Source organism: Primulina eburnea, chromosome 15, assembly GCF_022965805.1.
Source record: "Primulina eburnea isolate SZY01 chromosome 15, ASM2296580v1, whole genome shotgun sequence".
Classification (NCBI taxonomy): Eukaryota; Viridiplantae; Streptophyta; class Magnoliopsida; order Lamiales; family Gesneriaceae; genus Primulina; species Primulina eburnea.
Genome location: NC_133115.1, coordinates 5,280,710 through 5,303,712, shown reverse-complemented (window position 1 = coordinate 5,303,712; position 23,003 = coordinate 5,280,710). Strand labels below are relative to the sequence as shown.

Sequence of the window (23,003 nt, the reverse complement as noted above, 5' to 3'; positions counted from 1 at the left end):
CAAAATGAATTAATGGTGTTCAACCAACACCAGAGTAGACGTATCCCAAGCGATAAACCAACTTGAAAAAGACACCGACGATATATACATACAATATTCATCACAAATAGATATGATAATTTCACTGAATAATAACCTTAATGTTTATTTAGGTTGTCTGTCAGCAGTCGTGCACTACCAAAAATATGCTTACAAATTTTTTTCCTTTTTTTTGTATTCAAGCTAAACTGCGGAAACAAGACAAATAGTTCAAGAAATTCGAGTGAGTAATAATACTTCATGATGTGAGTGAATCTTGGATTATTGTGCCCCCGTCCAATTCACGGGAGTCGAAGAATCCGTTTTCTTTCGTAAATACTATGTTTGGTCATAATCAAGGTTGTTTTTATATATTTTCAAGTAGAGTTTGTGAAATAGTTTCACCGATACGAGTAAGATCTAAAAATACAATTGAAAAATTAATACTTTTTATAAGTTTAGAGTTGACGAGTAAACTGAGCTATGTTTTTTTTTTTTTCTAATGGGAAAGAAACTAATTTATTTGTGTGGTCTCTAAACACTCGAAGACGCAGAAAGAAAGCTGAAACTAGAGAGAAGAGAGAGAGAGAGAAAGGATGAGTGGTGCGGGAAAAGTTGTGTGCGTGACCGGAGCATCGGGGTACGTAGCTTCATGGCTGGTTAAGCTTCTGCTCCAGCGGGGTTACACTGTCAAAGCCACTGTTACAAACCTCCGTAAGTAGTATGAATATATATCTTTCATCTTGCAATTTTTATTTTTTTTGTTTTTGCGGGTTTTGGACTTATTATTTCTTGATAATCTTAGCGTTGTTGGTTGTTGGATGCAATCAGTGATTCTTTGAAGCCATGGCTGTCAATAAAACCAAGAATTTTCCTTGCTTTTCTTTGTATTCAATCTGGAAGTTATGTTCTTGATCATCTTAGAGTTGTCTTTGCTTTCTTATCTTACAGTCTGTATTGCAAAATTTGATGTGATATCCGTTCTTGATCAGTACCGATCTCAAAAAACAAACAAATAACGTAAAATAGAACTAAGACAAATGAGGAAGGAATCCCGGATACGGCCAACTAGGAACTTTTGTTACCATTTTTCATGGCTAGAGTTTTATTTCTGATTGAGCACCTTCTTAGTTTGTTCTGATTGGCCTCATAGTTCTTCATCCCTATCATCAAATGAATTCGTCCCCTCGGCATGCAGCAGAGCCGGTGATCTAATGAATTGGGTTGCTAAACTAAAAATCGCAAACTTTCTGTAATATGTGAAAATTGTGTATGCCTTGCTGTGTCTCCTCTGCTTCAGCCATATAGGTGAAATGTAGAGTTTCGTCAGAAATCGAGATGTTTCTGCTACTGTTCACATTGAACAGGGAAGAAAATCTTGGGTTCTTCGGATTGTAGGTGTAGTTAAGTTTGTATATCTTGCATAATAGAATCAAGTGGCAGAAGTGAATACAATACTGCGGCATTCACACAAAGAAATCATGGGTTGTGTCCGTGAGTAAGATTCTTCACAATATGTCTGTCTGCTATCAACATTTGTTCAAGCGCTTCGAAATGCAGGTGATCCAAATAAAGTAGTCCACTTGAAAGAACTCGAGGGAGCTGATGAGAGATTACACTTGTTCAAAGCCAACTTAATGGAAGATGGATCTTTTGATTCCGCGGTTCATGGGTGTGAAGCGGTCTTTCACACAGCCTCACCAGCTTTCATTGAACTAACCGACCCACAGGTTCGTGACCTTTATGAATTGTGGCTGATTTCTTTTGAAATCTTGATCTTGGACTCCAACTATAATCGATCATGAATATTTTCACGAAATCTGTGTTTGTTCTGAATCTTTTGTAAAACTAAATTCTTGTTTTGTTTATGTTATCGTGTAGGTACAACTGATAGATCCGGCAGTGAAGGGAACTTTAAATGTCCTAAAATCATGCAGCAGAGAATCATCTGTTAGAAGAGTGGTTCTAACATCCTCAATCGTCGCAGTTGCGTTCAATCGCAGTCCCAAAGGCCCCGATACTGTTGTTGATGAAACATGGTTTTCTGATCCAGTATTCTGTGAAGAAATCAAGGTTTGTACTTGTGAGAACACCACAAATTTTATCTTTTTCTACTTTATATTCTTATCCCTCATGGACTCATCAATATCCATGATGAATTTCGACTCGTAAGATTGAAAATTTAAAGGAGACTCTAAGGCATCTGATCTTGATGATTCTAATTCTGTCCAGATTTGTTTCTATTAAAGTACTCCACAAATCTGCTTGCAGTTCACAGTTTGCTGAAAAAAAAAACTGGGATTTATAAATTTTTTGAATGTAACATAAAAAATCGAGAAATCTTTTGAGCCAAACATCATATCTCATTCTAGCAGGCATGGTATTTTGTCTCGAAAACATTGGCAGAGGAAGCTGCATGGAAATTCGCTAAAGAGAATGACATCGACTTGGTAGTAACGAATCCTGGATTCGTGATCGGTCCTATCCTTCAGCCAACGCTTAATTTGTCTTCTGAGTCTTTCTTGAACTTGATCAAAGGTATGTCAAATGATTTGTATGTCCTTTTGGCAACTCAGATTTATTGAGCATTAAACTGATATTCTGTTACAGGAAAGGGAGGATTCCCATCCTATCAATTTGTAGATGTTAGAGATGTTGCCGAAGCACATATTCTGGGGTTTGAGAACCCTTCAGCGAGTGGCAGATACCTTTTGGTCGGAAGTGTTTTGACTCGTTCGGAAGTTATGGAGATTTTACAGAAGCTCTATCCTTCCATGGATGTGCCTAAAATGTAAGTGTGTGTTTGTTCAAGAAATTAGCGTTCTCGGTCTTCCGGTCGATCCTTCATTGCTCAAGGAAATTAACTTCTGTTGATGCATACTGCTCTGTGTCATGTCCCAACTCACGAGCCATTTGAATCTGAAGGATTCCTATAACTTTTTGATTGCAGCTTGAAATGAACTAATGAATTTATTCTGACTACTAGTCGTGTAGCTCGCAGAGATTGTGTTCTTCTCGCCGGTATGAAATATATATGTATGATTTCCAGGGTTGGATCTTGTTCAAATGTTTCACAAGTTGATCAGATTTCAAGTCATTCATGTATCAAACACTCTTTACCTGAGACAAGAAAAATATGTTGAAATGGGTGATTCTATGCTCCACCGAGAGTTTTTCATAGAGATGTTCGCACGAACATCTCTATGAAAAACAAATTACGTGGGGTTCGTTAGCATTTTTGTTATTGTACAAAATGTTCGCGTGAATATCTTGTTCGTGAATAAAAAAAGTCCAAAAAGAGAATTATATGTCAGATGATTCTATGCAACATCTCCGGGAGTAGCGTAGAATCATCTGACATAGAATTCTCTTGTTGCACTTTTATATTCAAGAACAACATATTTCTCTAAATGATCCATTGCACTCTTGTTTATTTGAAGGTTTCATGCGCTCTACATCTTTTTCTTCGTTGCTGCAGTGCTGCAGGGGATCCTGCATACCAGGTATGCAATAAGAGAGCACAAGATTTGGGCGTCGTCTTCACGCCTTTCGAGGTGAGCTTGAAGGATATGGTTGAAAGCTTGAAAGAGAAAAAATTCCTCTGTTGAACTTGCCAACAACAATGCCTTAGGACTCGTATTGTCTCATAATCCATTGCATGTAGCAAGTTATTAAGTCATTTTAGTAGTACTTTTTTCTGTCGTACTTTTGAAAAAACATAGGCGGATTTCTTTACTTAAACCTTAATTTAAACTTTGTTATTTCAAACTTTTCTCTGCTTTCAATTGGAGATGTTTGGGATCACTTCAAATCATTGTTTTAAAATCCTGTTGGATTGGGAACTGGTCACGGATCTGGTCTGAACCAAGCTTATAAACCGTTTAGAGGTCAAGTCATTCAAGAACCGGTCGGAACGGCATGAAACGGAACCGAGTGCTCTACCTTTTCTGAAAAAAATCAATTACTTTTTATGGTAAGAATATTACTTTTTATTGTGAATCTCGATAAAGTTGACTCGTCTCACATATAAAGATTCGTGGACCGTCTCACAAGAGACCTACTCAAATTGAAAAGTTATATTTTAAACATAAAATGTAATACTTTGTTATGAATCGAGTTGAGTTAGATATTTGTCTCATAAAATTTGTTCGTGAGACGGTCTTACATAAATTTTTTTGTTCCGACTATACCGATTTGATGTATCCAAACTTACGTCAAATAGGAAAAGTGCCGCTTGAGATGAGGTTCTACTCGGATCCACTGTCATTCATATTTACATTACTAAGGGCATCCGCATCCGTCGAATTAATCAATGTTAATAACTCTCCATCTCATCAAAAATGATGGGGTCCACGAGCCACATATTCATTACATTAACACTTCCCCATTATTAACACACACTCACATTCATTTAATTTCAACTTTCATTATTTATGGGTCCCACTGTCCACTTACTCATTTTTTTTTATTTTTAATTATTTCAATTTCTTTCTAATATTTCTAAAATTTTACAACAAATATTACTAAAAATAATTAGTATTATTATTTTAAAAATAACTTAATTCCAATATTCATTTAATATTATTAAGAAATGAAAAAAAAGTTGGACTTTTTTATTTAAAATATTATTTAAAAAATGAAAAAACAACTGTTTAATAGTTTTATTTATTATTTTACGAGTTTCATTTATGTAAATTTAAAAATTTATTACAAATTTGACTGAAAGCGTACACATAGGAAACAACAGTTGAACATAATGAAAAACAACATATAAATCAAACATTTTGAAATTTGTAATAAACTGACTTCACTAATTGTTGTTGTACTCTGTCCAAATATGCTCAACTAAGTCGGCACGAAGTTGGTGATGTAATTGAGAGTCACGTAGTTCGGAATTTCTACGGAGATAATCATGAAATCCTCGGTTTGAGCCTTGGACAGGTTGTGCGGGTTCGTCACCTTCGTCGTTAGACCAATTTGTCACGTTACACCCCTCATCCTCAACAATCATGTTGTGCAAAATAATGCATGTTAACATAATATATTTTAATTTTTTTCTGTACCAATAACGAGCTGGACCTCTAATCACCCATCTAGATTGGAGCACTCCAAATGCCCGTTCAACATCTTTTCTTGCAGACTCTTGTCTTTCCTTAAACAATCTCCTTTTAGGATCATCCGGACAAGGAAAAGCCTTAACGAAAGTAACCCATTCCGGATATATTCCATCCTTTAGATAGTAACCCTTCGTATAATGAGTGCCATTAACTGTGAAATTGATCTCCGGGGCATTTCCTTGCAAGATATTGTTGAATATGGGAGATTCGTACAACACGTTAATATCATTACGTGAACCCGCGACCCCGAAGAATGCGTGCCATATCCACAGATCTTGAGATGCGACTGCTTCAAGTACGATTGTCGGCGACCCATGGCCTCTGGTAAACTGCCCTTTCCAAGCAACTGGACAATTTTTCCACTGCCAGTGCATACAATCAAGGCTACCCAACATGCCAGGGAATTTGTGTTTCTCTTCGTGCATTTGAAGAAGACGTTGAATATCATCAGCATTCGGTCTTCTCAGGTATCGATCACCAAATATTTCAACCACATTTTGGCAGAATTTGAAAAGACACTTGATGGCAGTTGATTCCCCCATACGTAGGTACTCATCAAGATGGTCGGCAGGGACTCCATAAGCCAATTGACGTATAGCAGCTGTACATTTTTGTAGTGGTGACAATCCTTTCCTTCTAGCAGCATCGTTCCTCATTTGAAAATACATTGAATTGGCCTCAAGTGCATTCACAATGTGAAGGAATAACTCTCTTCGCATACGAAATCTTCTTCGAAATATATGATCTTGATACACTGGGCTGGCGGAAAAATAATCATTGACGAGCCGCAAGTGACCGGCTTCACGATTTCTTTGGATGAACCTTCTTCTTCGTCGAATATCGTTACTACTTTCAGAAGATTCATGTATTTCTCTGCTTAGTTCAAGCATGCATAACATCATTTCTTCTCCCGGATCACAAATTTCGTCATTAACTTCAGTTTGTACTTCGTCTTCGCTTGTTGGGCTAGAGCTGGAGCTCGAGCTCGAGCTGCTCGAAGAATGAGACATTGTATACAAATAAGGATTAAAGAAATAAAGGGTGTAATATCCCACGAAGTTAGGATTGAGCAATAATTTGGTCCAACATATCAAATTGGTCATTCTAAAAATCAATTTAATTTTCGAAAATTTGGTTAAATCAGTCTGGTTTTCGTTTTAGGTTAAGAAAATCTGTTTGTCTTATAATTTTTTTAAAAATAATTTTTTATTGACCATATTTTATTTGTATTGGGACGTGTGTTTTACATTAACTAGTGATGTAAACGAAACAAATCAAGTCGGATATCACAAAAATTGTCGGCTCAAATTAGTGCTATTTTAGCTTGAGATCGATTCGAAGTTAGAAAATTTTATATTAACTAGTGAAGTAAACGAAACAAATCGAGTCAAATATCACAAAAATTTGTTGGCTCAAATTAGTGCTATTTTAGTTTGAGATCGATTCGAAGTTCGAAAATTTTAAAATTTTTTGCTCGAATTCGGTTTGAATTAAAGCTCGATTCGGATCGAAAGATTCGAATATATTTGCAAAGATTTTTAATTATTGCTCGAAAATAAGTACTCGAAATGCTCAAAATTTATTTATTTAATATATAATTATTTTATATTAATAAAATATTAAAGCTCGAGAGTGCGCTCGCTAAATATCGAACAAAATAATTTGGGCTCGAGTTCGGCTCGAAAGAAGTTCGAACATGTTCAAGTTCTGCTCGAATGCGATAAGAATACAAATCAAATATTTTTCAAGCAGGCTCGAAAAGCTCGCGAACCTGTTCGGTTCATTTGGACCCCTACATTTAACTATGAAATCATTTCTCATTCTTGCCCCATTTGCAAAAAAAAAAAAAAAAATTATAATTATTTTTCGAAAAATTTATTGATTATATTATACAAAAATAATCTTTTTTAAAAAAAAACTGGGTTAATGAATTTTAAATCAGTTCAATTTTGTTTGATTTTCATGAACAAAAATCAGTCGATAGAATTTTATAAAAAAAATTCGGTTGGTTCAGTCTTGCCCAATTGAGTATCATCGATGACCAAAAATATTGAATGCTCCACCCGTACTCGGAATAGCTAAAATCACTTGGAGTCTTGCAAATATTCAGTAACTTTTTTTTATTCAAAATATTTTTGTGGTTAAAAATATAATTGTGTCATAATAACAAAAAATCATATGATGTTTTATTTACACAAGATTACTTAAATATATCTTTATTCTCTTGTGTTACGTTTGGATGGATGGATTTGACATCCCATGATTTCAAATTTCTTGACTTGTTTCGATTGAAAATTTTCAAGTAAATTTCAAATGAATTTTATATTATGTTAATGAGTTTCAATTTTAATTTTAATGCATTTCAAATACATCGAAAATTGGAGCTATTTGAAATTCATTTATCAAATCCTTCTCCAAATCAAATTTATCAGTATAAGCGTGTTAGCCAAGACCGAGAAGATCGGATCACAAAAATTGATTTCTTGTGATTTCAATGTTCTCTTCTTCACAGGATCGATTGTTCTACGTATTTAACACGAATTAATTAATTATAATACACAGAGATTATAGATTACCTTTGAAGCGTGTTTTCGATCTTTCTCTGCACTGGATCTACGCTCCAAACCTCCAAGTCTTCTCTGATGTTCTCTCAAACTCTAAACGTAGGATTGTGTGTGGTCACAAGTTACAATATCACATATATATAAGATATATTTGTGATATCTTGTAACAAAAAGATAACTAGAATATCTTTTAAAATATAAATTTAAATGGACAGAATATATTATACCATATCTAGAAGATTAGCTGATAAACTTCGATGTATAATTCTGTCTAGATAAATTTATCCCACATATACCATAAATTATAACTCATATAATTTATCTGAGTTTATATTAGAGCCACCAAAGGGACCTGATCAGATTCAATTAAATTAAGCTCCAATAAATTAATTTGATCCAATCAACTCATGATTTATCAAAATAATTTATTAATCTTATTCTATTCCACTATAAGGATAAGACTGCACTCTCAAATTAATTGATATTACTGAAGCACAAAATCAATAATAATATCCTCTAATTTATCGACCCAACATATCACCCCTGTCGATCAATTAGAACATCTAAAACAGGGTATCATGACCATATAACCCATATTAGATATTCATAGCTTCTCAACCCTAATCTTCTCTTTGACAGTCCCATGTGATCACATCACATAATTAATTCAACAAGAATGTTGAACTACTGAGCTCAGATTTTACTGTCTTTTAGAAGAACTTGTGAGTTTATGATCATACCTATTGACTAGGTGACAGATTCCATATTACGAATATATGTTCTTTGTTATTTCACTTTGATTCCCAAAACATCGAGATATTGATCAATAGTTTGGTCTCACTCATTGATGCATCAAAGAACTTCAAGTTAGTAATCAAAGTTCATTATCCGTCAGGATTAAGGTGTTATGTACGACAATCAAGTGATTTTGAATTAGTATGGTCAAATCAAATTCAAATCTCACGTGGTCCAGTCCAATACAACAAAATGTATCCTTAATTTTATTACCAAACCAAAGATAGGCTTCAATAAAATTGAGACGATCTTATCAAAATAATTTGTCCTTATTTATTTTCCGATCGTGGACAATAAAACTTTGGATTGAATTACAAATTGAATCTTTCTGTGTTAACGACTTAAACACTCAATTTATAATAATACAACAATCCAACGGACATATGCATTGCTCAAAATAAATTTATTTAAACAAATAAATGAAGATTATTTTAATTTCAAAATGTCATCAATGTATAACAAAAGTACTCGATGGGCATCATACTATCAAACATTATTTCATTATCCTCCCACTTGCCCTAGAGTAAATGAGTCATGTCTAGTACACCCATATTTTGAATATGTTCCTCAAAAGCTCTAGCAGGTAAGCTTTTGGTGAAAGGATCAGCAAGATTTTCAGCAGATGCTATCTTGCACACTGTCACGTCTCCTCTTTGAACAATATCCCTCACTAAGTGGTATTTTCGTTCAATGTGTTTTCCACGGTGATGGTTTCTTGGTTCTTTTGCATTTGCCACTGCACCACTGTTATCACAATCTAAAGTAATGGCATTTGATGCAGCAGGAATAACCTCAAGGCTTAGCAAAAACTTTTTCAGCCAAACGGCTTCTTTTGATGCTTCACAAGCCGATACATACTCAGCTTCCATTGTGGAATCAGCAATACATGATTGCTTGATACTCCTCCAAACAACGGCACCACCACCCAATGTGAATACAGATCCCGATGTGGATTTACGAGAATCTCTATCAGCTTGAAAATCAGAATCAGTATAACCCACAGGTGCCAAATCTGAAGCCGAGTAAACCAACATATACCCTCTAGTTCTGCGAAGATACTTGAGAATATGCTTTATAGCAATCCAGTGCTCTGGTCCTGGGTTAGACTGATATCTACTAACAATCCCAACAGCATAACAAATATCTGGTCGAGTGCATAGCATAGCATACATAAGACTTCCTACAGCCAAAGCATAGGGAACTCTTTTCATGTATTCCACTTCACTTGGATTCTTGGGATTGTGGTCCTTTGACAAGTGAATTCCATGTCTGAAAGGTGTTTGACCTTTCTTGGAATTTTGCATTGCATACCTCACCAATATTTTATCAATATATGAAGATTGAGATAAAGCAATCCGTTTGTTCTTCCAATCCCGAAGGATCTGGATACCTAGAACATAACTTGCTTCTCCCAAGTCTTTCATGTCAAACTGTTGAGACAACCAATTTTTAGCAGATGTCATCACCCCTACATTATTCCCAATAAGTAGGATGTCATCCACATATAGCACAAGAAAAATCACCTTGTCATCCAAAATTTTCTTATAGACACAAGGCTCATCAAGATTTTGATCGAAACCATAATCTTTCACAGATTGATCAAAAACGATGTTCCAAGACCTTGACGCATGCTTAAGTCCATAAATAGACTTTTTCAGTTTGCATACTTTATGCTCTTGACCGTTGTGAATAAAACCGTCTGGTTGTACCATAAAAATGGTTTCGTCAAGATTTCCATTAAGAAATGACTGTCTTGACATCCATTTGCCACACCTCATAATCAAAATGAGCTGCAATGGATAAGAGGATCCGAATAGACTTTATCATAGCCACATGTGAGAAGGTTTCATCGTAATCGATTCCTTCTCGTTGGCTAAAACCTTTGGCTACCAATCTAGCCTTAAAGGTCTCTATTTTTCCGTCTATTCCTCTCTTTCTCTTGTAGACCCATTTACATCCTATAGGTCTCACACCTTCAGGAATGTCTACAAGAACCCAGACGGAGTTAGTGTACATGGATCTCATTTCTGACTCCATGGCACTCCTCCATTGGTCAGCGTCAACATCCTCCATAGCTTCTTTGTACGTGATGGGATCCTCCTCTTGTTCAATGGAAACCGCATCAAACGATTCTCCATAGAGCAAGTATCTAGAAGGTTGTCGAATGACCCTCCCACTACGTCTAAGCTGTGGAGGTTCTTGGTTGATTGGAATTGATTTTCGTTGTCTTAAGTTCTCTTCTTGATCATTTCCTTCATTCTCCATTTGGATATGATGGTGTGACCGATCATTGGAACCAATGTTTTCTACCACTTCATTCGTTTGGAAACCAGTGGTTAATGGTGGTAGAAATGTGAATTCAAACTGAGTAGGTTCAGTGCGGATCTCTGGAGTAGATGATTCAGTAATCTCTTCCAAAAGAACCTTACTCTTTGATTCACTCTCTTCTATGTGCTTGTCCTCTAAGAAGGTTGCATTTGTACTTACAAATACCTTCTTGTCTTGAGGACTATAGAAGTAATATCCTCTTGTTCCCTTAGGATATCCAACAAACATGCATAATTCTGATCTAGGTTCCATTTTATCCATCTTTCTCTTTAGCACATAAGCATGACATCCCCATATCCGAATATGTCTTAGATTAGGCACGCGCCCATTCCACAATTCAAGAGGTGTCTTAGAGACAGACTTAGAAGGAACCATGTTCAATAAGTATATTGCAGTTTGGATAGCATATCCCCAAAAGGATTTACTGAGCTTAGAGAAACTTAGCATGGACCTAACCATGTCCAACAAAGTCCTATTTCTCCTTTCAGAGACACCATTCTGCTGAGGTGTAGCTGGTGCGCTCAATTGGGATATTATCCCATTATCTGATAAGTATGTTCTAAAGTCATTGGCTAGATACTCGCCACCTCTGTCTGATCGAAGCGTTTTTATGCTCTTACCTAATTGTTTTTCCACTTCATTTCTGAATTCCTTGAACTTTTCAAAAGATTCAGATTTGTGGGACATTAGGTAAACATAACCGTATCTAGAGTAATCATCAGTGAAGGTGATGAAATACTCAAATCCTCCTCTAGCTTGTACACTAATTGGTCCATATACATCAGTGTGCACTAATTCCAAAACTTCATTGGCTCTATGTCCTTTAGATTTAAAAGACCTCTTAGTCATCTTGCCTTCCAAACATGATTCACATACAGGCAAGGATTCCACCTTTAAATTACTTAAAGGACCATCCTTTACCAACCATTGAATTCTATTAAGGTTGATATGACCAAGTCTCAAGTGCCACAAATAAGTTTCATTAGTGGGAGACAATTTAATTCGTTTGTTGGATTCAATGTGATGCAAAGAGTTGTCATCTTGTTTTAAGACATATAAATCGTTATTCAAATGTCCCTTGCAAATAAGGGCTTTATTCAAGGTAATATCAACCACCATTTGTGAAAAATGGACATAATATCCTTGTCTAAACAATAAAGCAACAGAAATCAAATTTCTAGTAATCTCCGGAACATAATAACAATGTCTTAAAACCAAATGTTTATTATTCGAAAAATAAAGATAAACAATTCCAACAGCTTTTGCAGACACCACAGCCCCTGTGCCAACTCTTAGAGTATGTTCCCCTTCATTGAGGCTTCTGGTTACTTGAAACCCCTGCAAAGTATTGCATATATGATTAGTGGCTCCAGAATCTACAATCCAAGTATCAGTAGAATCAACCACTAAACAAGACTCAATAAAAGATAACTCACCACTACCCTGCTTCTTGGAAGCTAGATATCCTTGGCAGTTTTTCTTCCAATGACCCTTTTCTCTGCAATGGAAACATTTTCCCTTAGGCTTGCCATCTACCTTGACCTTCTTTTCATTTTGTTGTGGACCCTTCTTGTTGGGCTTCTTCCTTTTATTCCCATTTTTACCTTTCGGCTTGGAATAAGACGGCCCTAGCAGAAGCAACAAGAAATGCATCACCAGTTTTAGTCTTAAGAACACTTTCAGCATTTTGGAGTTCCTTCATCAGCTCAGTCAGGGACATGTTTAGCTTATTCATGTTATAGCTAACTTTAAACTGTGAGAACATCTCAGGGAGAGTCTCAAGTGCCATGTCAACCTGAGTCTCTGATTTGATTTCAGCCCCTAACACCTCAGCCACGTTAAACTGAGCGATCAATGCAAGCATATGATCTCTCACGGGCGTCCCAGGTTTCATGCGCATGTTCATAATGGTTCGAATGGCTGCTTGTCGTGTCTGACGTCCTTGATGCTCAAACATTTCTTGAGGCTATCCATGATTTTCGTAGCTGTGTCCATGTTCTGATGTTTCTGTTGCAGCACATTTGAGATGGATCCCAAAATCTAGCAACGGGCCATCTCATCAGAACTGATCCACTTATCATAAGCCTGCCTTTGAGCTGTCGTGGACTCCGTCGTAGGCACCAATGGACAGGGTTCATTGAGCACAAACTTGTGTTTTCTCCGCAGTTAAGACAATCAATAAATTACGTTTCCAATCAATGTAATTTTCTCCGACTAGTTGGTTGTTGGTTAATATCATAGACAGTGAATTTTCAGTCATTTTTCTGAAATTAAAATAAATTTATTATTGACTTAAGTGTATACCCTTAAATTAATTATTTATCAAGTACCAAATTAATTATGTCACCTATAGGGTGGTCACAATTAATTTTACTATAAAATAATTATAATAATTAGTCCAATCAAGTAACCGAAACAATGTAGCCCTCCTATAGGGAGACCAATAAAATTGGCACGAGGCATACATAATTCTTACTAATGGACTAATAAGGGAGACCGTGGGCTTATTAAAAAATATACCCTCTCACACTTAATATTTAAACTTTAATTTTGGGTTTTATCCAATTAATAAAATCATGACTATTTTAACTCTTAAAATAGTTCAATTATTAATCAAAATATTTATTCTCTAAAAATAGAATAAATAAAATTTTATGCATGACAATATGGTACCTAAAGCGGTGTTTATGCAATCTACATGGCATGATACATGAATGACAAATATAAGCAATAATTAAACAAGAACAAATTTATGGCCCATCCTAGACACAATAAAATTAAAGATCTAATTGAGCCCAAAAATTGGCCCAATACTTCAAAAAATATTTCCAGCCCAAGTAGTAATCCAACAGCCTGGTCCAGCCCATTAAAAAATTTCCGGATCCGACCCGAAAACCAATGACCTGAAATCCGAACCTGTGACCCAGAACCAGCGAACCATCTTCAACCCAAACAAATCGCTCGGATCCGACCCGAAACCATTACCCGAGCCCGCGACCCGTCTTTTGCAACCCTAAAAAATTGCCGCCGCCGCGCTGCCGCTGGAGTCGCCGGAAACGTGCGAAATTGAAGATCTCCACCGCGCCGGTCACTGGTAAATCACCGAGACACCAAATCCATTTCGAAACCGAAAATAGATGCCCGATTTTCCAGATCCAGCGCAAAGAAAATGGCGATTTTCACATCTCAATCGCGCCCTCTCCAACGTGGAAAACGACGCATGAGATGGACCGTAAATCACCTTCGCGTTCATCCCTCATCCTCGCAGCCGCGTGCCTCCGATTACGCGATCTAGATTTTCTTTTCATGGTGGATTTCGGAAATTACAGAACAGGCCCCTTACGAATTGAAGAAGATGAACTCTGGTACCTGGAATTATTTGGCCGAAATTTCCGTCTAGCCCTTGTAGTTTCAATTAAATTGCATCCGGCCCTCCAGATCTTTAAACAGTAACCGAAAAGCCCAAATCTGAAAAATACAATAAAAATTGCACGAAAATAACAAGGGGAAACATGGAGTCGTAATCCACCCCCTTGGTTACAGACTCGAAAATACGAAATACAATCTCACCAAAAAACTAAGGCCATAAACCATTCAAAAATTAAATAAATCCATCCATTCAAACCATAATCACATAAATCTAACACCGCTTTAAACTAAAACATGCATAAATAATTAATTAATTCGAAATACGCAAAACGATATCAAAACTCGTGGCTCTGATACCATATGTTAGCCAAGACCGAGAAGATCGGATCACAAAAATTGATTTCTTGTGATTTCAATGTTCTCTTCTTCACAGGATCGATTGTTCTACGTATTTAACACGAATTAATTAATTATAACACACAGAGATTAGAGATTACCTTTGAAGCGTGTTTTCGATCTTTCTCTGCACTGGATCTACGCTCCAAACCTCCAAGTCTTCTCTGATGTTCTCTCAAATTCTAAACGTAGGATTGTGTGTGGTCACAAGTTACAATATCACATATATATAAGATATATTTGTGATATCTTGTAACAAAAAGATAACTAGAATATCTTTTAAAATATAAATTTAAATGGACAGAATATATTATACCATATCTAGAAGATTAGCTGATAAACTTCCATGTATAATTCTGTCTAGATAAATTTATCCCACATATACCATAAATTATAACTCATATAATTTATCTGAGTTTATATTAGAGCCACCAAAGGGACCTGATCGGATTCAATTAAATTAAGCTCCAATAAATTAATTTGATCCAATCAACTCATGATTTATCAAAATAATTTATTAATCTTATTCTATTCCACTAAAAGGATAAGACTGCACTCTCAAATTAATTGATATTACTGAAGCACAAAATCAATAATAATATCCTCTAATTTATCGACCCAACAAGCGCAACTTCACATAACCTTCATAGTTGGTCGGATCATCTCTCCTTCATGGTTTGATTTTCATGATTAAATCAGTAAAATTCGAAATGTTCTTGTCGCCTCCCCTTCATAGTTTGTCCGAGTCTTCATGTCCCTCCCTCTTTATTGGGAGATTCTTCCTCGAAATTTGGTTTAATTTGATCTTCAAAGAGGTAAGAATATTATTTGTGTATTTTCTCTTCTAACTCTCAGGTAAATTCTTGTTCTATGTGATTGGAATTTTGTACTTTCATATCCGGAATGATTCCACGATATGAATAGGAAATTCTTCATACTTTAAGTCTTTGTTTGAGTTTCCTCTAATTAAGAGTGGTCTTGTTTTAAGAATATGGCTCGAATCTTTATTAGACCGGATGCTTCATGTATAAGGTAGATTAAATTCATGCGAACGATGCACGAACTTTGTGAATCTATCACAGTCACCCATATTTAGTGATGAATTGTTATTTTCTTTCGCAAACCTACTACAAGATTCATAGAAATATGCTCTTATTTTCATTTCGGAAGTTCTAGTTGTTGAAAAAATTCTCCTAGTCTTTAATTTCTACTTGACTTGTCGACACATTTGACATCTAGCAAAAATTATTTGATTCGTATTTGCTAGATGTCAAATGTGTTTTTGCTAGATGTCAAAATGATAAGTCAAATGATAGTAGTATACTGTTAGGATGCAATAATTATCTCTGTCGAAAGAGCGATCGAACTGTGGTGCTTGAACTGTTGTATTGTTCAAAAGATTTGAGTTGTAACATTATCACTAGCTATATCTTTTGATAAAACGACAAGTTCTCGGTCTTACAGTTGGTATAAGAGTCAATATCACAGTTTTATTCACATTAATTGTAAAGAGTGAAGGTCACAAGTTCGATTCACATTAATTGCAAGGAGTACAATTATTGGGTGAAAGATTTTTGGGGTGCAACAATTGTCTCTGCTGAAAGAGCGGTGGGGCTTGAGTTATTGTACAATTTAAAATATTTGAGTTGCACTATTAACAATAACTATAGTTTTTGGTAAAACGACCAACGCTAGGTCTTACAATTGGTATCAGAGTTAAGTTCACGAGTTCAATTCTCATTAACTGTAAAGAGTGCAATTGTTGGGTATAAGATTTCTGGAAGTGTAATAATTGTCTCTGTTGAGAAAGCGGTCACACCGTGATGCTTGGGTAGTTGTACTGTTTAAAATATTTGAGTTGTACCATTACCACTAGTTATAGTTTTAGGTAAAGCGACAAAAGTTTGGTGAATGCTTGATAAGTGCAAGTTTTGCACCTAAATTATCCAAGGAATTGCTATGAAAGTGTGCGATTATCGAGCAGATTTACGTGTTTTTGGCTATTGTTTATGCGGCTGTAGGAATCAAACATGTGTGCATAACTCGCGACCAACGAGGAATAAATTAAATGTCGAAATGGAAGAATGAAGTAAACAAGAAAGGACCAGCAAGAACAAGCACCGCACGCCCAAGCAGACCAAGAACAAGCGTCGCGCGCTGCGTTGATGACACGAGCGTGCGCACACGACACGGACGAGCAGAGCCAAACACATACTTGGACGGGCATTTTCATGGGCTCTCGAACCCGTCATGCAAATATAAAAAGGCGAAGCCTTAGCCACGAGAGGAAGAAGGCCACCGTCACGCACAAAAATCTAGAGACGGGAAAAAGACCAAGATCGAAAAACGAAGACGAAGAGAGCATATACCGGGGACAAAGTCACAACTCTGATTTGATTCTTCTTCCATTCTTCTTACTTAATTTTAGTCGATTAGTGATGCTGAAGAACATGAATTTATTTTGTTGTTTTTCGTTCATGAACTAATTAATAAATATAGAAGATGACGTAGTTTGGTCGAATATATATTTATGAATTGTAGAGTTGTATACGCGATTACTTTTTGTTTATTTATATTTCCGGATCTTGTTACTTTCAGTTACTTGATCACTACTGAATTGTCATATTTATTTGAGATAAGAGATTTTGAGTATGACCATAGGAAAATAAATCATTCGTGTTTATAGAGTTTGAAAGACCTATAACTCCAACTAATCAAATAAAAAAAATTATTTTGCTATTGAATTAGTTATTGTTTGCTTTTTAATAAGGAAGTTGAAATCGACTTTAGATAAATGATTTCTAAGTACCACTTGGGAAATGAAGTAGGAATAGTTGAGAATTCTTATGTATTAAACGAGATGAAATCATAAATATAATTAAAATCATATATTATTTTCATATTTGAAAGAGTTGGTACTCAAATATTAGACAGTAGTATCATATTTTCAATGTTTTATACCGATTTTCATCCGGAAAAAAAATTTGGTATTAATATCAATATTTGTTATATATGTTTTGGTACTCAAAAATCATATATTAGTATCAGTTCTGAAACAGTGTGATATTTAAATATCATATTTTTATTTTTTCTGTACTGATTTTCATCCGAGAAAATATATGTGGGCTCAGAGAGTTTTGTTGTGGTTCAGGTAGTGCAGACATATCATTTTTCAGACAGAGACTGGACTGAATGTAAATTTAAGTTAAGTTTAAAAGTAGAGATTTAAAACAAATTTACATAGGAATAAAGTGTAATTATTGAAAGTTTCAGGGATGTTTGTTAATTAATATTAGTGGCTTTTGGTACTACAAAATGCCACTGACAAATGAAAATTGGAAATGCTCTGGCTTCTCCTCGTCTCTCACCAGTCACCATCTTGCTCGAAGTGCTGATGCTGTTGAAATTATGCGGGCCTCTGGCGAATCTATTCAATTCAAAATTCTGGGTGAGAAATCACATTTGTAATTTTTAGTAAATTTAACCTTTCTATTGTTGTGAATTTGAATCGTTCAGTGTTATGCATGTGATGGATTTGTTGGCTTTGATGAGCTAGGGTTTATCGTTACTGGTACTTGATCTTATGTTGATTTCTGACTTGAAATGACTAATTGGTTCTCAGGAAAAAAGGGTCTCTTTGATATTCTTGAATTAGTGGTTGCGTTGTTGTTGTTTGTTTTTTAATGAAATCTTTAGGTTTCTACGTGAAACATGGAAATGTTTTGGTCGTCTCTTCGTTCTCGTGTCGTGCAAGGTTTTCTATGAATTAATTATGGTTTTTTCAAATCTCTGTTAAGATTCATGCTCAATATGGAGTATGAAATAATTAAATGTTGAGTTTGCATTTTGTAGTGAATAATTTCTCGTTCTTATGACTTCAAGGGTGAATGACACTTTTAAGAATGGATTGGATGATGAATATCAGTTCATTTTGAATGAAAATTTTGCACCATTGTCCGGGAAAAAAGGGAAACCAAATTTTTGACAATTTCTTGTTTTCTTGTATTTTAAGCAAATATAAAACCTGGAACTCTAAGGAACTTCTGTTTTTTTGGAACTTGACTGGCTGTGTTGAAGGCTGTTGTTGTATTATGTCTTTGTACATTTTAAATTTGAGTGTTCCCTTAGGAACCAAAGATGTGTTAATTTTTAAACAATTGGTTTGAATGGATACATGATTTTGTTCCATAGAGTTAAAGATCACATGGAAAAATATCAGTGTGTTGTGCTTTTGTTTTTAACTGTGTCTTGCTTTTGTTTGTTGTCTCCATGTGCTGAAAGATATTACTGTTTTATATATTTATTGACATCTTGACGCTTGACTAAGCTATTTTTGAAAAAATAGTTTGTCATTAGTTTTTCTGATTTGGGCTTTGGGGCAGGAAGGGGATGGAAGTTGATTCCTTTCAGTTATGCTGCTGACTTAAAAAGACAGAGCCATTTGTTCTTTAAGTCGTCTTTATTTATTTAAGATATGTGATATCTTAACCATTACCTTGAAACTTTAACTGTCAGTATTTTTATCCAATCTTGAAGTTTCTTATGACTTTATCCAATCTTGAAGATTTTGTTTTATGACTTTACCCATTGTAGATTTCTATTGCTATGTCTTGGTACAAATTTTCGTAGAATCTGAAATTAGTTTTTTATTTATTGGATACTTTATGCAGCTATAATAGGGTGACGCTGAGTTAAGCATATAAATATGGTGAGGTTATTGGCTGACATAATTCGTAGAGGTGTTGCACCTTTTCCAGCCTCGAGGTTGACTGTAAGTTTGTAAGTTCTATTTTACTTGGGCCACCCTTTTCCCAAATTTTTCTGGTGTTTCATCATTTTTTTCATTTTAGATTCTTAGCTACTGTACAAGGACTTTTCATACTCTTATCATCTGTGTATATCTATGAGAGTCTTTTCTGACTGCCAAATTTCATCTAATGTTGCTCTATTCCTGTTATAGGCATCTAGTTCTTTCTATCAGAGCGTTCTTCGGCTTTCTACCAATGTGCCTGGTGATACACATGAAGATTTTAGACCCGCTATTAAAACTGAGAGTTCTGGTGTTGCAATTAAAGACATTGTCGAGCAGGTACGTACCCTTGTCATCTGAGTGCTTCATTGTATTGTTGATCCAGTCCCTAACATAATGACGTACTTGGTTCAAAATTTCTTCATCCTTTATTTCATTTCCCTTATTGTCCAAGTACGCATGTTCAATAGCCTTGCCTTATATCCACAAGGGTTGACATCTGTATGGTAATGCTATCTCTGATTCACAGGATTTGAAGGAAAACTCTGTAATGATATACATGAAAGGGGTGCCTGATCTTCCCCGATGTGGATTTAGTGCATTAGCAGTGAGAGTTTTGAAAGAACATAGTAAGAAAGACTACACATATTATTTTTAAATGCGCAATTTATTGCGTTCAATTGTAAATTTGTCTAGGTGTTTTCATCCATCTTTCTCTATTTTGTTTATCTGTGTTATAATCCAAAAGTGTTCTTAGCCTAGTCCTACTCTTTTGTAGTTTCTGTTATTTATTTTAATTTACTTTTAGGGGTTTCTGAATGAATCCCACCTTGGCTTTGGTAGATTTCATAAAAAAAGTGCTTTCTTTTTATAAAATCAATGTTTTTAATCCTGATTTTTAATGTTGTTTGGAGGTGGGGTGGGCTCCTTAATGCAGTGGTTTGAATTACATGCAAGAGATAGATTTATTAGCCATAAGATTTTTGATGAATCATTTTTTGCAACTTAACTGAATTGGGTTGATTGACAAACAACATGCACTCAGTATAGTTCTACAAAAGCAATATGTACATTAAGTCTTAAACTTCTTCACATGGAATGGATCGTTTTCTGCTACACTTTTATGCTCGACCTTGTTATCAGTTAAAATGGGGCTTTGCAGATGTTCCTTTAAGTTCAAGAAATATATTAGAAGACCTTGAACTAAAGAATGCTGTCAAAGCTTCAGGTAAATTATTACTATTCATGTTTTTATTGGTATGAATGTCTGAATAGCTAGAATTTTTCAATTTATGCGATATTAAGTTTGATAGAATAGATGGCTACCGAAGAAAATAATTTTTTTGAATATACTAAATAAAATATTTTACTACCACCATTATGTGTCTTCCCTGTTTGTTCTTTTACCCCTATAATTAATAGGTACTCACCCTAGGATATGTGCGAGGATGAGTTGATTTATGTTTTGGAGTGAATCTGTAATTTTTTTTTTGTAATAAATTGCATATTCCTTTTTTCAGAAACAGATAAATTACATACTTTTTGCACGTGTTTGGGACTCAAGTTGAAATGGATTGTGTGATATTCTGATTTCAACTTTGCTGGGAACACTATAATATCATAGATTACCTCAGTATTCTCCAAAATTCTTCACAAAGGCTTGGTTCTACACTAGTCTGCATAGTGTCATAAGCCTTCTTGTACTCTTATCTATTTACATATACTTGACAAAATAGAGAAGTGTTGTTCTTTCTCTTTTTATTTCAAAAATTACGCTATGTAATAACACATGCCACAATTTATTGCAGCCACTGGCCAACATTCCCTCAAATATTCATCAATGGGGAGTTCATTGGGGGATCTGACATCATTCTTAGCATGCATCAGGTTCGCCCCTTTTCTTCTTTCATTTTCAAATCCAGGACAGTTTCAACTTTTGTCCATTAAACTCTACCAGCAAAACATATTTGATCCTCTAGTACATGCATGTGATAACCTTGGTCCTTAGTATTGTCAAAATTGGTCATTTTACATCCCTACCATAAAATACTGGGTCCAATTTCTTAAAGATGTGTTTGCATGTATGTGATGCATCTTTGAATGTTTCTGATTTAAACTAGGGGTTCATACACTTGCTTTTCATCCCTAACTTTTACCACTAAAGTATAGGTCCCCTGTGTTTCACAAATATCGAAATTTATCTCTCATTTGAATTGATAAAATTAATAGAAATTTAGCAAAAGTGCCAAAATAAGCTTGGCAAAGTTGTGACAAATCGAATTGATAAGAAACTATGGTAGTTCACATATTAAAATCTTCAAATTCAGGCTGAAGAGTGTGTTAATGTTAGGTAGGTGGGTGATGGTGTGGACACATATTGTCTATTTTTTATGCGGGGAGGGGCCAATTCTGTGGCTTGAATCAAATGGAGGACCAAATTTGTTTGTGGTAACATTTGGGACAAAATATACAATTATTCACTGGAACCATTTTAGGGACGCAGATCACCTATATTTTATATGATGATGGATCAATCCTGTTACTTGAATAACAGGAAGGTGTTTGTTGTAACCACACAACTCTCCTTTGAAACACTTTGAGGTGCCTGATTAGTCTGGCTCCATACGGATATCAAAGCCCTGCATGGTTGTTTGTGTCTTATTTTTCTGATCAGAGAACTCTAAAACTCTTCTTCTTCCTCTTGTTTTTTTTCGTACGCAGACCGGTGAATTGAAGGAAAAATTGAAAGATGTCGCAGAAAAACATATATAAGCAGTGCGAGGCATCATAGCTTGCCTAGTGTGTGATAGATATTTGAGATGTCTTATTATCATTATTTTTTTGTTTATGTAAGATGAAACCATGTTTATTACTTGCACCACCTATCATTTTCGAATAAGCGAATAATTGGCGGCAACAAGCAAATGTGATACCTGTCTTTTGCTGTTTTGCAGAAGTAATTTCTTGCAGCTATTTGATTTTGTGGATATCAAAGTAACCAAAGATAATCTTAGGTTGCGTTTGAATAAATTAAGTGATTTGATTTGGAAGTTGGGATTTGAATAGAGGAAGAATCTGTTAAGTTGATTCAAAATTACTTCTATTTTAGGTTGATTTCAAATCCATCATAATCATTATTATTATATCTGTGTCATAATAATAATGGATCATATAATTGTATTTACCCAAAAACTATAGCGGATGGAATAGTAAAAAAATAATCTTATAAATCATATAATATCTCAAACGTAATATTTCGATTGCTCCCGTTACATGAGGAATTATCCTTTCCAAGACAAATATATCTAGTAAAAACTTGTTGGCATAATCATAGGGCTCAACATACGTAGAATTTGGTGCAATCGGGAGATCGAAATTCGCAAGCACAGTAAGATGGTGCACCAACGTAAGGCAAAACGCAACGCGCATTCGAGTCGACTCCGCACTTCTTCTTGCATGTGGGTTCGCATTCTATCGTCACGTTCGCAACTGTGCACTGGATTTCTGGCAATACTTTGTAGCAATATGGCGACTCCCATTGGATGTCTCTTTGACTGCTTCTGCTCTCCACTGCAACAAAAAAATTCGAAATATATAATTCGTCGCCAAACAAAAATAATAATCAAAGTTGATGTTTTATCCTAAATTTAATTTTGATATTTATCT

The 23,003-nt window shown here is 35.2% G+C and overlaps 3 protein-coding genes across 5 annotated transcripts; 2 read left to right on the top strand and 1 right to left on the bottom strand.

The window, feature by feature from the left end:
* The first annotated feature begins 536 nt into the window (after positions 1–536).
* On the top strand, positions 537–3,803 carry LOC140813544 (cinnamoyl-CoA reductase CAD2-like). The gene is made up of 6 exons (XM_073172100.1): positions 537–732; positions 1,579–1,748; positions 1,900–2,091; positions 2,394–2,556; positions 2,629–2,809; positions 3,497–3,803. The coding sequence occupies exons 1-6, from the start codon at positions 615–617 to the stop codon at positions 3,624–3,626; spliced, it is 954 nt and encodes a 317-aa protein (XP_073028201.1). The 5' UTR covers positions 537–614; the 3' UTR covers positions 3,627–3,803.
* Positions 3,804–4,716: 913 nt separating this feature from the next.
* On the bottom strand, positions 4,717–6,042 carry LOC140814992 (protein ANTAGONIST OF LIKE HETEROCHROMATIN PROTEIN 1-like). Its single transcript, XM_073174087.1, has one exon. The coding sequence runs from the start codon at positions 6,035–6,037 to the stop codon at positions 4,829–4,831; it is 1,209 nt and encodes a 402-aa protein (XP_073030188.1). The 5' UTR covers positions 6,038–6,042; the 3' UTR covers positions 4,717–4,828.
* An 11,831-nt stretch (positions 6,043–17,873) lies between these two features.
* On the top strand, positions 17,874–22,387 carry LOC140815094 (monothiol glutaredoxin-S15, mitochondrial-like). 3 transcript variants are annotated; one of them, XM_073174205.1, is made up of 7 exons: positions 17,874–18,035; positions 19,258–19,358; positions 19,548–19,676; positions 19,867–19,966; positions 20,500–20,584; positions 21,146–21,224; positions 22,059–22,387. In XM_073174205.1, exons 2-7 carry the CDS (start codon positions 19,293–19,295, stop codon positions 22,107–22,109), a joined length of 510 nt encoding a protein of 169 aa, XP_073030306.1. In that variant the 5' UTR covers positions 17,874–18,035; positions 19,258–19,292; the 3' UTR covers positions 22,110–22,387. The 3 variants fall into 3 exon arrangements, with proteins under 3 accessions (XP_073030306.1, XP_073030304.1, XP_073030305.1); XM_073174203.1 differs by having other exon boundaries at positions 17,875–18,035; positions 20,500–20,565; XM_073174204.1 differs by lacking the exon at positions 17,874–18,035 and adding an exon at positions 18,042–18,158 and having other exon boundaries at positions 20,500–20,565.
* Positions 22,388–23,003: the final 616 nt, after the last annotated feature.

Bases quoted from the DNA above. Each gene is read 5' to 3' on its own strand.
- LOC140813544 (XM_073172100.1), top strand. From the start codon at position 615: ATGAGTGGTGCGGGAAAAGTTGTGTGCGTGACCGGAGCATCGGGGTAC. The intron at 1,749-1,899 runs GTTCGTGACCTT...GTTATCGTGTAG, and splicing joins TTGAACTAACCGACCCACAG to GTACAACTGATAGATCCGGC. The intron at 2,092-2,393 runs GTTTGTACTTGT...TCATTCTAGCAG, and splicing joins TATTCTGTGAAGAAATCAAG to GCATGGTATTTTGTCTCGAA.
- LOC140814992 (XM_073174087.1), bottom strand. From the start codon at position 6,037: ATGATGTTATGCATGCTTGAACTAAGCAGAGAAATACATGAATCTTCT.
- LOC140815094 (XM_073174205.1), top strand. From the start codon at position 19,293: ATGGTGAGGTTATTGGCTGACATAATTCGTAGAGGTGTTGCACCTTTT. The intron at 19,359-19,547 runs GTAAGTTTGTAA...TTCCTGTTATAG, and splicing joins TTCCAGCCTCGAGGTTGACT to GCATCTAGTTCTTTCTATCA. The intron at 20,585-21,145 runs GTTTTTATTGGT...AATTTATTGCAG, and splicing joins GGTAAATTATTACTATTCAT to CCACTGGCCAACATTCCCTC.